Source organism: Sabethes cyaneus, chromosome 3, assembly GCF_943734655.1.
Source record: "Sabethes cyaneus chromosome 3, idSabCyanKW18_F2, whole genome shotgun sequence".
In the NCBI taxonomy this organism is placed as follows: Eukaryota; Metazoa; Arthropoda; class Insecta; order Diptera; family Culicidae; genus Sabethes; species Sabethes cyaneus.
In genome coordinates, this window is record NC_071355.1 from 112,218,776 (window position 1) to 112,231,666 (window position 12,891).

The window sequence follows — 12,891 nt, forward strand, 5'->3', positions numbered from 1 at the left end:
TTTCATTTTTGAAGGTTATTCATCACGCTCGGAAAAGTTTCATAGTTTGTGTAATTAAAATCTTTAAAATGGAGAATAACAATCAAGGTTAGTAGAATAAATTTTGGTTATAGAAGGAATTCATTTTGATCTCACTTCTAAAAAATCGCTCATACAAACGATATAGATATTGTCCTTCAAAAAAACAGAACTCCAACTTTGGTTACTGTTTTAAAAAATGTTCCACCGACTTCCAAGCTAAAATATACACAGAATAATTGTTCAAAGTGTTCTCTACAAGATCGAAAAGGTTTTAGCTGCAACTACCTGCAACTCTGCAAGATATTTCAATATTTGTAGATCAACGTCAAGCACTGATAAACCGTCAGATTTCCGTTGATTCTACTATATTATGTAATCCCTGTTAGAAGAAACCACTGTTTATGGAGCTTTGTGCTATTACTGTTCAAAATTAAATTCAAAGCGATTTTATTTCATATAGCGGGTAAATTTTTCTTTAAAAAAATTAATAAACTTAATACCGGCTGCCGTTTTTTTCCGTTCCTCGGGTTGATAATAATGACGAATAATCAATAATAACGGCTTTCTTGCTGGAAATTCGTTTCGTGGATCTAATTAAAAGGTTTTCAAAAATTGTCCAACAAAAACAGAACGTCGAGTTGCAGACTTTGTCTCAAATTATGCCACGGAAAATTATTATTTACTTTTCCGTTACGGCTGAGAATGGTAAAAAAGACTTAAGTATTACTTAAATACTAGCTCTGTTCACAGATATAGATTTGTTAGTGCAAAAGTATATTTTGCTTAGAAATGCTTAAACGTCTTCCATAAAGATACCTTTCCAAGCTTTCATGCACTGAAGAAAAACTTTTCGATTACCGAAATTGCAGCCAAGGTTGATCTTCGAGTGCTGCTTAATCTAACACTAGATGGCATTGCGGAATTTACCAAAGTATTTCTAGTACAAATACCGCTTTCACAAACAACGTTGGTAGTTATATGGCCGACCCTTAAAATGATGAAAAACTTTTGCAACGCTTGGGTAAAAATTTGGCGTTTGGGACATTTTTGCCATTATGTAAATATTTTGAGACATTTAAGCAAATACCAGCTTCGATTATCACAAACTACTTTTTTCATTACATTAGCTTCATAAAATGTCTAAAACTAGCAGTTTTGATTTTTGTCTCGCAGTCCCATACGTTCAACGCACTGTGTCGCGTGGCAATTATCTTTTTGTTGATGCACTGAATTCCACAATTAACGCTAGCAGTTCCTGCTTATTAGATGGTGTCGCTCTGCACGATTTGTATCAGATCAATGCAATTCACAATCAGAACGGTAGACTTCTGGATCTCATTTTTGTGAATAAGCATGCCTTACCTGCTTGTGATGTGTCTGGTGCTTCTGACGTCCTGAGTGTTATTGACGCTCATCACCCGCCTGTGATGGTTAGCTTGTTTAGAAATGTTAATCATGCGTTCGTTGAAGAATTTGACCCTAATGAGTTTGATTTCCGACGTGGCGATTACGATAGCATGAAAGAAGATTTTTGTTCAATTGATTGGTCGCCGTTAAATAATTGCACGAATGTACATGAAGCCGTGAACATATTTACTGTGGAGATTCATGATCTGATCGAGCGACATGTTCCTCTAGTTCGTCCTCGCCGTAAACCAGCTTGGGGAAATAATGAACTCTCTGGTCTAAACCGTAAACGAAAATCATCCCTTCGCGCCTATCAGAGGACAAAAACTGACTCCAACCGGATACGTTTTACCACGGCTAGTAGGAAATACAAAACTCTTAATAAAAGGCTCTATCTCGATTATATTCGGAAAACTGAGCGAAACCTTCGGTTTAAACCGAAAAGCATTTGGAGATTTATAAACACGAAACGTAAGGAGGACTATTTACCCTCCAGCATATTTCTGAATGAGGACGAAGTGACTTCTCTACACAGAAAATGTGACTTGTTTGCTAAGCATTTCTCGGGAGTTTTTAACAGGGAACCTGCCAATGATGATAGTATCGCCAGAGCATTGAGGTTGGTACCCAGCAATGAGATTGGGATCACAACTTTTACGGTGACTGAAGATGAAGTTTCCGTGGCTATTTGTAAATTGAAACAGTCCTACAGCCCTGGCCCGGATGGTATTCCTGCTGTACTGCTGAAGAAATGTGGCAATATCTTAAAATCACCGATTGCTGCAATATTCAATCTCTCTCTGCAAAGCCAGCAATTTCCTAGTCATTGGAAGTCGTCTTTCATGTTTCCGGTTTTCAAGAAAGGTGATAAGCGTAACGTGGAAAACTATCGAGGAATTATGCCTCTTTGTGCTTGCTCGAAGATTTTGGAAACAATTGTTTACAATTATCTTTTCTTTCACGTGAAAAACTATATATCCACATCGCAGCATGGATTTTTCCCGGTAGATCGGTTTCTGGGACTTATCATAAGAATTGGAAGAGAGTTTCGGGATCCAGGTACATTGCGTACACTCTACTGTTCACTGGTGCGATCAATACTTGAAACAAGCTGTGTTGTATGGGATCCGCAATTTGAGTTTTGGTCTTGGCGGATTGAGAGCTTCCAAAAACGCTTCGTTCAGAGTGTATGTCGCACATTACCGTGGAGAAATCCGGACGATCATCTACCCTATGAGGATCTTTGCTTGTTGATCGGTGTCACTTCGCTGGAACAACGACGGAAAGACATCATAGCCACGACAGCACATAAAATTCTAGCTGGAGTGTATAACTGTCCATCTATACTTTCTTCGCTTCAGTTGCATTGCCCTTCCCGACCTCAACAACACTAAGAGCTTCTACGAGTAGGAACACGGCGTACCAATTATGGTCTGAATGAACCAGTCCGGCGTATGGCTGTTACTTACAATAGTCGACATGATTTTAATTTTTGACAGTTTGTTTATGTAATTTACGTTGTTATTCTGTAATTTGTAATTATTTTACATTTTCTAATTTGTCCTGATAAGAAATGCTGGGTTTTTATGCCGCTTTGAGGATGAATAGTTAATTCTACTCAAAGTGGCTTTTCCCAGCCACAATATTTCATTTAGACCATTAATGGTCTAAATGAAATATTGTATATATGTATAATCTATACCTATAAAGAAGGATTTCTGTCTGTCTGTCTGTCTGTCTGTCTGTCTGTCTGTCTGTCTGTCTGTCTGTCTGTCCTGTGTTCCTTATAGAATCAAAAACTACTGAACCAATCGGCGTGAAAATTTGCATGTAGAGGTTTTTGGGGCCAGGAAAGGTTTTAGTGATGGTTAGAGACCCCTCCCCCCACTAAGAGGGGGGGCTCCCATACAAATGAAACACAAATTTCTGCATAACTCGAGAACTAATCAAGCAAATAGAACCAAATTTGGCATGTGGGTGTTTTCGGTGACAAGAATTTATTCTAGGGTAATTTGAGACCCCTCCCCTCTTTATAAGGGGAATTATAACTCCTCTCCCCTTTAAGAGGGGGGGTTTCCATACAAATTTCCTCATAACTCGAGAACTAATCAAGCAAATGGAACCAAATTTGGCATGTGAAGGTTTTCGAGGGCAAGAAAATTTTCTATGTTGAATTAGGACCCTTCCTCACTTTAAGAGGGGGGGCTCCTGTACAAATGAAATACCAATTTCCTCATAACTCGAGAACTAATCAAGCAAATGGAACCAAATTTGGCATGTGTGTGTTTTTGAAGACAAAATTTTTTTCTATGATGAATTGGGACCCCTCCCCACTTTAAGAGGGGGGGGGGGGGCTCCTATACAAACGAAATACAAATTTCCTTATAACTCGAGAGCTAATCAAGCAAATGGAACCAACTTTGGCATGTGAAGGTTTTCGAGGGCAAGAAAATTTTCTACGGTGAATTAGGACCCCTCCCCACTCTAAGAGGGGGGGCTCCTGTACAAATGAAATACAAATTTCCTCCTAACTCGAGAACTAATCAAGCAAATAGAACAACATTTGGCATGTGGGTGTTTTTTTTGGTGACAAGAATTTATTCTATGGTGAATTGAGACCCCTCCCCTCTTTATAAGAGGAATTATAACTCCTCTCCCCTTTAAGAGGGGGGACTTCCATACAAATTTCCTCATAACTCGAGAACTAATCAAGCAAATGCAACCAAATTTGGCATGTGAAGGTTTTCGAGAGCAAGAAAATTTTCTATGGTGAATTAGGACCCCTCCCCACTTTAAGAGGAGGGGCTCCTGTACAAATGAAATACAAATTTCCTCATAACTTGAGAACTAATCAAGCGAATTGAACCAAATTTGGCATGTGTGTGTTTTTGGAGACAATTGTTTTTTCAATGATGAATTGGGACCCCTCCCCACTTTAGGAGGGGGGGTCCTATACAAACGAAATACAAATTTCCTCATAACTCGAGAACTAATCCAGCAAATGGAACCAAATTTGGCGTGTAGGTGTTTTTGGAGGCAAGAATTTTTTCTGTGATGAATTAGGACCTCTTCCCACATTAGGAGGGGGGGCTCCAATACAAATGGAATACAAATTTCCCCATAACTCGAGAACTAATCAAGCAAATAGAACCAAATTCGGCATGTGGAGGTTTTTGGAGGCAAAAATACTTTCTACGGTGAATTAGGATCCTTCCACACTTCAAGAGGGGGGGCTTCTACACAAATGAAATACAAATTTCCTCATAATTCGAGAACTAATCAAGCAAATGGAACCATATTTGGCATGTGGGTGTTTTTGGAGGCAACCATTTTTCCCATGATGAATTAGGACTTCTTACCTTTTTAGGAGGGTGGGGCTCCCATTCAAACGAAATACAAATTTGCTCATAACTTAAGAACTAATCAAGCAAATGGAACCAAATTTGGCATGTGAGAGTTTTAGATGGCAGAATTTTTTTTCTGTGGTGTATTACGACCCCTTTCCCTTTTAAGAGGGTGGGCTCCCATACAAATGAAATACAAATTTCCTTATAATTTGAGTACTAATCAAGCAAATGGAACCAAATTTAGCATGTAGGAGATTTTTGAGTCTTGAATTTATTTTATGATAGTTAGAGACCTCTCACCCCTGTGGTAGGGGGATATGGACTCTCATACAAATAAAACAGAAATTTTTGCGAAACTCAAAAACTAATCCAACTCGAGAAATTCGAGACTCTTCCATAAAACATTAATCAATAACAAGACCACAAAAACTATCTATAGTAACACTAGATCATTCAGGACGAGCCGGTCGCGAGTGTTGCCGGTGACCCGCCGTCGGAAGCACCGCCCACTGGGGGGCTTGCAAAACTCGAGAAGTGACAAAGATCATCCGAGATTCATGATTTATGTACAACACAGGTTAATTTGTGGCAATACGAAGTTTGTCGGGTCAGCTAGTATTATATATAAATAAATTAATGGACCATTAAAAATAATAATAATAATAATAATAATAATAATAATAATAATAATAATAATAATAATAATAATAATAATAATAATAATAATAATAATAATAATAATAATAATAATAATAATAATAATAATAATAATAATAATAATAATAATAATAATAATAATAATAATAATAATAATAATAATAATAATAATCATAATAATAATAATAATAATAATAATAATAATAATAATAATAATAATAATAATAATAATAATAATAATAATAATAATAATAATAATAATAATAATAATAATAATAATAATAATAATAATAATAATAATAATAATAATAATAATAATAATAATAATAATAATAATAATAATAATAATAATAATAATAATAATAATAATAATAATAATAATAATAATAATAATAATAATAATAATAATAATAATAATAATAATAATAATAATAATAATAATAATAATAATAATAATAATAATAATAATAATAATAATAATAATAATAATAATAATAATAATAATAATAATAATAATAATAATAATAATAATAATAATAATAATAATAATAATAATAATAATAATAATAATAATAATAATAATAATAATAATAATAATAATAATAATAATAATAATAATAATAATAATAATAATAATAATAATAATAATAATAATAATAATAATAATAATAATAATAATAATAATAATAATAATAATAATAATAATAATAATAATAATAATAATAATAATAATAATAATAATAATAATAATAATAATAATAATAATAATAATAATAATAATAATAATAATAATAATAATAATAATAATAATAATAATAATAATAATAATAATAATAATAATAATAATAATAATAATAATAATAATAATAATAATAATAATAATAATAATAATAATAATAATAATAATAATAATAATAATAATAATAATAATAATAATAATAATAATAATAATAATAATAATAATAATAATAATAATAATAATAATAATAATAATAATAATAATAATAATAATAATAATAATAATAATAATAATAATAATAATAATAATAATAATAATAATAATAATAATAATAATAATAATAATAATAATAATAATAATAATAATAATAATAATAATAATAATAATAATAATAATAATAATAATAATAATAATAATAATAATAATAATAATAATAATAATAATAATAATAATAATAATAATAATAATAATAATAATAATAATAATAATAATAATAATAATAATAATAATAATAATAATAATAATAATAATAATAATAATAATAATAATAATAATAATAATAATAATAATAATAATAATAATAATAATAATAATAATAATAATAATAATAATAATAATAATAATAATAATAATAATAATAATAATAATAATAATAATAATAATAATAATAATAATAATAATAATAATAATAATAATAATAATAATAATAATAATAATAATAATAATAATAATAATAATAATAATAATAATAATAATAATAATAATAATAATAATAATAATAATAATAATAATAATAATAATAATAATAATAATAATAATAATAATAATAATAATAATAATAATAATAATAATAATAATAATAATAATAATAATAATAATAATAATAATAATAATAATAATAATAATAATAATAATAATAATAATAATAATAATAATAATAATAATAATAATAATAATAATAATAATAATAATAATAATAATAATAATAATAATAATAATAATAATAATAATAATAATAATAATAATAATAATAATAATAATAATAATAATAATAATAATAATAATAATAATAATAATAATAATAATAATAATAATAATAATAATAATAATAATAATAATAATAATAATAATAATAATAATAATAATAATAATAATAATAATAATAATAATAATAATAATAATAATAATAATAATAATAATAATAATAATAATAATAATAATAATAATAATAATAATAATAATAATAATAATAATAATAATAATAATAATAATAATAATAAGGCGGAATGCTTCAACACGGTACTAAGAAACCCCCAGGAGCTGCCAGAATTCATCACTAAAGGGGTAACCTATCTTCTACCCAAAGATCGGAACACAACTAATCCCGCCAAGTACAGGCCAATAACATGTCTTTCAAGCCTGTACAAGGTGCTCTCGTCGGTAATCACCCAAAAGGTGCAGTACCATTGCGATGCAAATGGAGTGATGACTGAAGAACAAAAAGGATGCCGTAAAAACACACAAGGCTGTAAAGACCAAGTCATCATTGATGCAGTCATTGTGGGACAGGCAAGCCGAAATAGGCGAAACCTCAGTATGGCGTACATCGACTACAAGAAGGCATACGATTCAGTACCCCACTCGTACCTAATTAAGGTACTAGAATTGTATAAAATAGACGGTGGCATCATCAGGTTAATGAAGCACGCAATGGGAATGTGGAACACTTCACTCCACACTACCGACGGGATAGAGGTGTTACGATCCAGAACTCTCAGCATAAAAAGGGGGATTTTCCAAGGCGATACATTCAGTCCGCTATGGTTTTGCCTTGCGATGAACCCCCTCAGCAAAGCACTTAACCGAAGCAGCTATGGCTACCAATTGAAAAGTGGGACAACGAGTACAATAATTACCCACACCTTCTATATGGACGATCTGAAGCTGTTTGCGGAAACTATGGAGAAGCTGCGTCATCTGTTGCAGCTGGTGACAACGTTCAGCAACGATATTCGGATGGAGCTTGGCGTCGACAAATGTCGTCTCGTAAATATCCATCGGGGTAAAGTAATGGACGCTGAAAGTTTCCGCATCAACGAAAGGGAGGAAATTCGAAGTATGATTGAAGGTGAGTCGTACAAATACCTGGGATTCCTGCAACTGAAAGGTATTCACCACACGACTATCAGGAAAGAACTGCAGGAACGGTTCCTGTATCGTGTCAACCGTATTTTGAAATCACTCCTCTCTGCCGGCAACAAAGTAAAGGCGATAAACACGTTTGCCGTGCCTTTGTTGACATACAGCTTCGGGGTGGTTAAATGGACCAAAACGGATTTGGAAGCGATTGAACGTACCTTGCGAGTATCGCTAACCAAGCACCGTTCGCACCACCCAAGATCGGCAGTCGAAAGAATCACCTTACCACGCATGGAAGGAGGAAGAGGTGTCACTGACATCCAAGCGCTATGCGTATCCCAGATCGAGCAGTTGCGGAGATATTTCATAGATAGTCAGACTCGTCATGTTGTCTACCGCACTGTCTGTGAAGCAGACCACGGGTTCAGCGCCCTGCATCTGGCGCAGGAGCATTACCAGCTGAACTGCGACCTAAAAACCGTACCAGAAAAGGTCGAAACGTGGAAAGCAAAGGAACTACATGGGACGCACCCCCATCAATTAGAGCAAGCGCATATAGACAAAGTGGCATCGAATGCGTGGTTGGTGCGAGGTGATCTCTTTTCGGAGACGGAAGGCTTCATGGTAGCCATTCAGGATCGGGTTATTACGACGAAGAACTACCGCAGGTACATATTGCACGAAGATATAGAAGACCGTTGTCGAAAGTGCAATTCAGTAGGGGAAACGATCGAGCATGTGATTGCAGGCTGTCCAGCCTTAGCCGAAACGGCTTACCTAGGACGCCACAATGCAGTTGCCAAGATTGTGCACCAGCAACTCGCCTTGAAGCACAACTTGGTAAACTGTTACGTACCCTACTATAAGTACCTGCCTAGCCCGGTTCTGGAAAATAGCTGCATAAAGTTGTACTGGGATCGTGAGATTATTACGGACGTCCTTATACGTGCCAATCGTCCTGACGTTGTGATCTACGACAAAAGGAGGAAGCACGTTACCCTCATAGACATCGCTGTACCGCTGGATCGCAATGTCCAGTCAACATTCTCGGCCAAAATAACGAAATACCACGACTTGGCCGAGGAGTTAAAGCAGATGTGGCACCTTGAGGGCGTACGTATAGTTCCGGTGGTCATCTCAGCCACCGGAGTAGTGCCCTGTAGCCTACAACGTTCCCTGGAAGAGCTAGAGCTCCAAAAAAATTTGGACAATATCCAAAAAGCGGTGGTTCTTGAAACCTGTAATATTACGAGGAGGTTCCTGAATCACCACAATTAAACACAGCTGGAGCAGACGTAACAACAACAAAAAAATATGAATGAGAACCACAGAGCCTAACCCCTCTTGGCATAAAGAAGCCCGAGGGTAGGTGAAAGTTTCCAGCATTTTTGCTGAGAAGTGCCAAAACTCTATAATAATAATAATAATAATAATAATAATAATAATAATAATAATAATAATAATAATAATAATAATAATAATAATAATAATAATAATAATAATAATAATAATAATAATAATAATAATAATAATAATAATAATAATAATAATAATAATAATAATAATAATAATAATAATAATAATAATAATAATAATAATAATAATAATAATAATAATAATAATAATAATAATAATAATAATAATAATAATAATAATAATAATAATAATAATAATAATAATAATAATAATAATAATAATAATAATAATAATAATAATAATAATAATAATAATAATAATAATAATAATAATAATAATAATAATAATAATAATAATAATAATAATAATAATAATAATAATAATAATAATAATAATAATAATAATAATAATAATAATAATAATAATAATAATAATAATAATAATAATAATAATAATAATAATAATAATAATAATAATAATAATAACAATAATAACAATAATAATAATAATAATAATAATAATAATAATAATTGTTGTTTTGTTGTTGTTGTTTTTTATTTACGACACATTACACTCGTTAGTGCATTCGTGTCGGGTAATTTGATAACTTGGAAATACAGTCTGCTCAGTTTTTTTTGTCTAGTTCTTGTTGTTAGATTTTAATTTCAGTTTTTCTTCTCGCCCCCACTTTACAACCTATTGTATAAACCGGTTTCCTTCAGATAATTTAACATCTGCTCTTCGGTCTCGTTGTCGTTGCGTAGTGCTGCTTGTAGGCTGCAGAATTCGAAGTTCGGTTTTCTCCTGACATCGTCGTATTTTCTGCAGTATAGAATAATTAATTATAGAAAGAATTAATAACCGTTCCGCAGCATTCGCATACAGGCGGTGATGTTTTTTTCAGCAGATACTCTTGTGTGACCTATGCGTAACCTAGTAAGTACTCGTTGGTCGATGGTGTTATTCCGATCAGTCCACTTTGTCGTATCAGGTTTTATTTCCCAAAGTTTGATCTCAGTGAGTTGTACCCAGCGATTTTCCAATTGACTACGTAATAGCTGTTTCACATATTTTATTGCATCCATTCCTGGGATTGATGCGTTAATTGTTGCACTATTTCTACCTTCATTTGCGAGCCGATCTGCTTCTTCGTTGCCGTGAGCCCCGGCATGGCCGGGAATCCAACACAGACGGATTCGACTTCGTAGCGTTTTCTCGATTTCTTGGATCCATGGGTGCTTAGATCTGCCGGATTCTATGGCTGATAAACAGCTGGCAGAGTCAGACAATATTAGCAGGTTTTCCGATTCTCCGAATGAAGCAATTGCAGACTTGATTGCGAATGCTTCTGCTGAAAACACACTGCACTGTGGTGGTAGACCAAACGCTTACTATCTATATTCGCTAAAAACTCTTGCTCCTACTGTATTTTCACTTTTCGAGCCGTCGGTATACACGGTTTTCCACTGGTTATGACGATTTGTTAAAAATTCTTGGACAACAGGACGCACTATTGCAGCTGGATCACCAGCTTTAATTTTCTTCTTTATATCCCACATTATGCGGGTTCTAGGTGTGTACCACATTCGGTCTGTAATCCGTGCTCGCATAGCGACTGCGGGGAGTGGCGTACCGGTGGTTTCTTCTAGTATGTCTGATGTTCGCTTTATTAATGGCAGGTGTACGTTATGGTGGCATTTCTCTTTCATGCGGCTGGTCACTTTAGCCATGCTCTGAATTACGAGAAGATCGAACGGGAGTATTCCTGCTTCAGACATAACTGCAGGAGTCGGGCTCGTAACGTATGCTCCAATGGCAAATCGGACCATTTTGTTGTAGGTGGGCGCAAGGATTTGATGGACGGCCTGGCCTGCTCTACTTACCAAGCCAATACCGTAGAGAAGGCGCGAGGTAACGATTGCCGATCCGATTTGCAGTAGTGATGTACGTTATCTACGGGGTAGCCTTGCACCGATCATTTTTAAGATTCGTAGTCTGGACTCACAAGACTTTTTCGTTGGCTGGCAATGGAGGTTAAAATTGAGAGTACGATCGAGAGTAATGCCGATAATTTTTAGTCGCTTAGTTTTAGGCACTGTTATACCATTAATCGAGATGTCGCTGCTGGGCTCACGGCGCGCATTAGGACTACCATAGAAGATACTGGATTTTGCAGCAGAGATTTTAATTCCAACATTAGCTGCCCATTTCTTGACTTTTTTCACAGCTGTTTGAAGTTTACGAAACAGTGAATTGTTTTTATTTTCTTTTGCTACTAGCAGGATGTCATCCGCGTATAGTGGCACTGAAACGTTGTGTGCCATTACCCGGAAGATCGGTTGAATTGCTATAAGAAAAAGGATTACCGAAAGTATGGATCCTTGAGGGACCCCATTTTCCAGCGGCATTTCCCGTGATAGATGGCCATTCACGTTCACACGAAAGGTTTGTTCTGCAAGAAAGCTATTTATCATGTTGAACAGCCGTCCTTTTATTGGTTTATTGGTTAGTGTTATTGGTCGAAAGGCAGAGGGACCGGCTTCTTCCGAGTTGGGTTTTGGAATAGGGATTATCATTCCAATTCGCCAACTGGTAGGATAAGTACCCCTATGCCAGATTTTGTTTAGCAACTGTAGTAAAGCGGTTTTTACGGATAGGGGGAGACGTTGGAGCATCGAGTATCCTATGGAGTCTGGACCTGTAGAAAAGCTGCGTCCCTTATCCAGTGCCCAACGTAGCTCGTCGATGTTAAGATCAGAGTTATAAACTGCGTCAGTATCAGCTAGTTGTTTTATACGATTCCGTTCTGCTTTGGTCTTTAGCTCCTGAAATGATGGAAGGTAACTGGAGGTTGCCGATCTCTCATAGTAATGTTTTGCCAATTCTTACGCTATTTCTTCTTCTTTGTCGGTGTATCCATCGCCTCGTTTGATTACAGCTGTGATTTGTTGCCGTTTGCCTCTCAGTGTGTTTACTGTCCTCCACATTTCTGATATAGATGTGCTCGGAGAGATTTTCGCAATGAATTCCTCCCATGACCGCTTTTTTTGCATTCTGGATGGCCTTTCTAGCTGCAGATCGTGCTTCTTGGAAACGTTTTAGGGCTTCAGATTTCGTATGATCCTTACGCAGAGTTCTTAGCATTTTTCGTCGGTTTTTTAATGC

The 12,891-nt window shown here is 33.6% G+C and overlaps 3 protein-coding genes across 3 annotated transcripts in view; 2 read left to right on the forward strand and 1 right to left on the reverse strand.

Moving 5' to 3' along the window:
• Positions 1-12,891, reverse strand: part of LOC128744299 (neurogenic locus notch homolog protein 3) — a 380,284-nt gene that overhangs the window by 329,291 nt on the left and 38,102 nt on the right. The gene's annotated exons all lie outside the window — the stretch shown is intronic.
• LOC128740025 (uncharacterized protein DDB_G0287625-like) lies at positions 5,434-6,555 on the forward strand (the record flags this gene model as incomplete). Its single annotated transcript, XM_053835533.1, has 2 exons — positions 5,434-5,766; positions 6,226-6,555. Coding segments are annotated over 2 exons (663 nt in total), but the record flags the coding sequence as incomplete, so codon positions are not given.
• Positions 7,324-11,666, forward strand: LOC128740028 (uncharacterized protein DDB_G0292186-like; the record flags this gene model as incomplete). The annotated part of the gene is made up of 4 exons (XM_053835535.1): positions 7,324-7,459; positions 8,158-8,181; positions 9,719-10,134; positions 11,406-11,666. Coding segments are annotated over 4 exons (837 nt in total), but the record flags the coding sequence as incomplete, so codon positions are not given.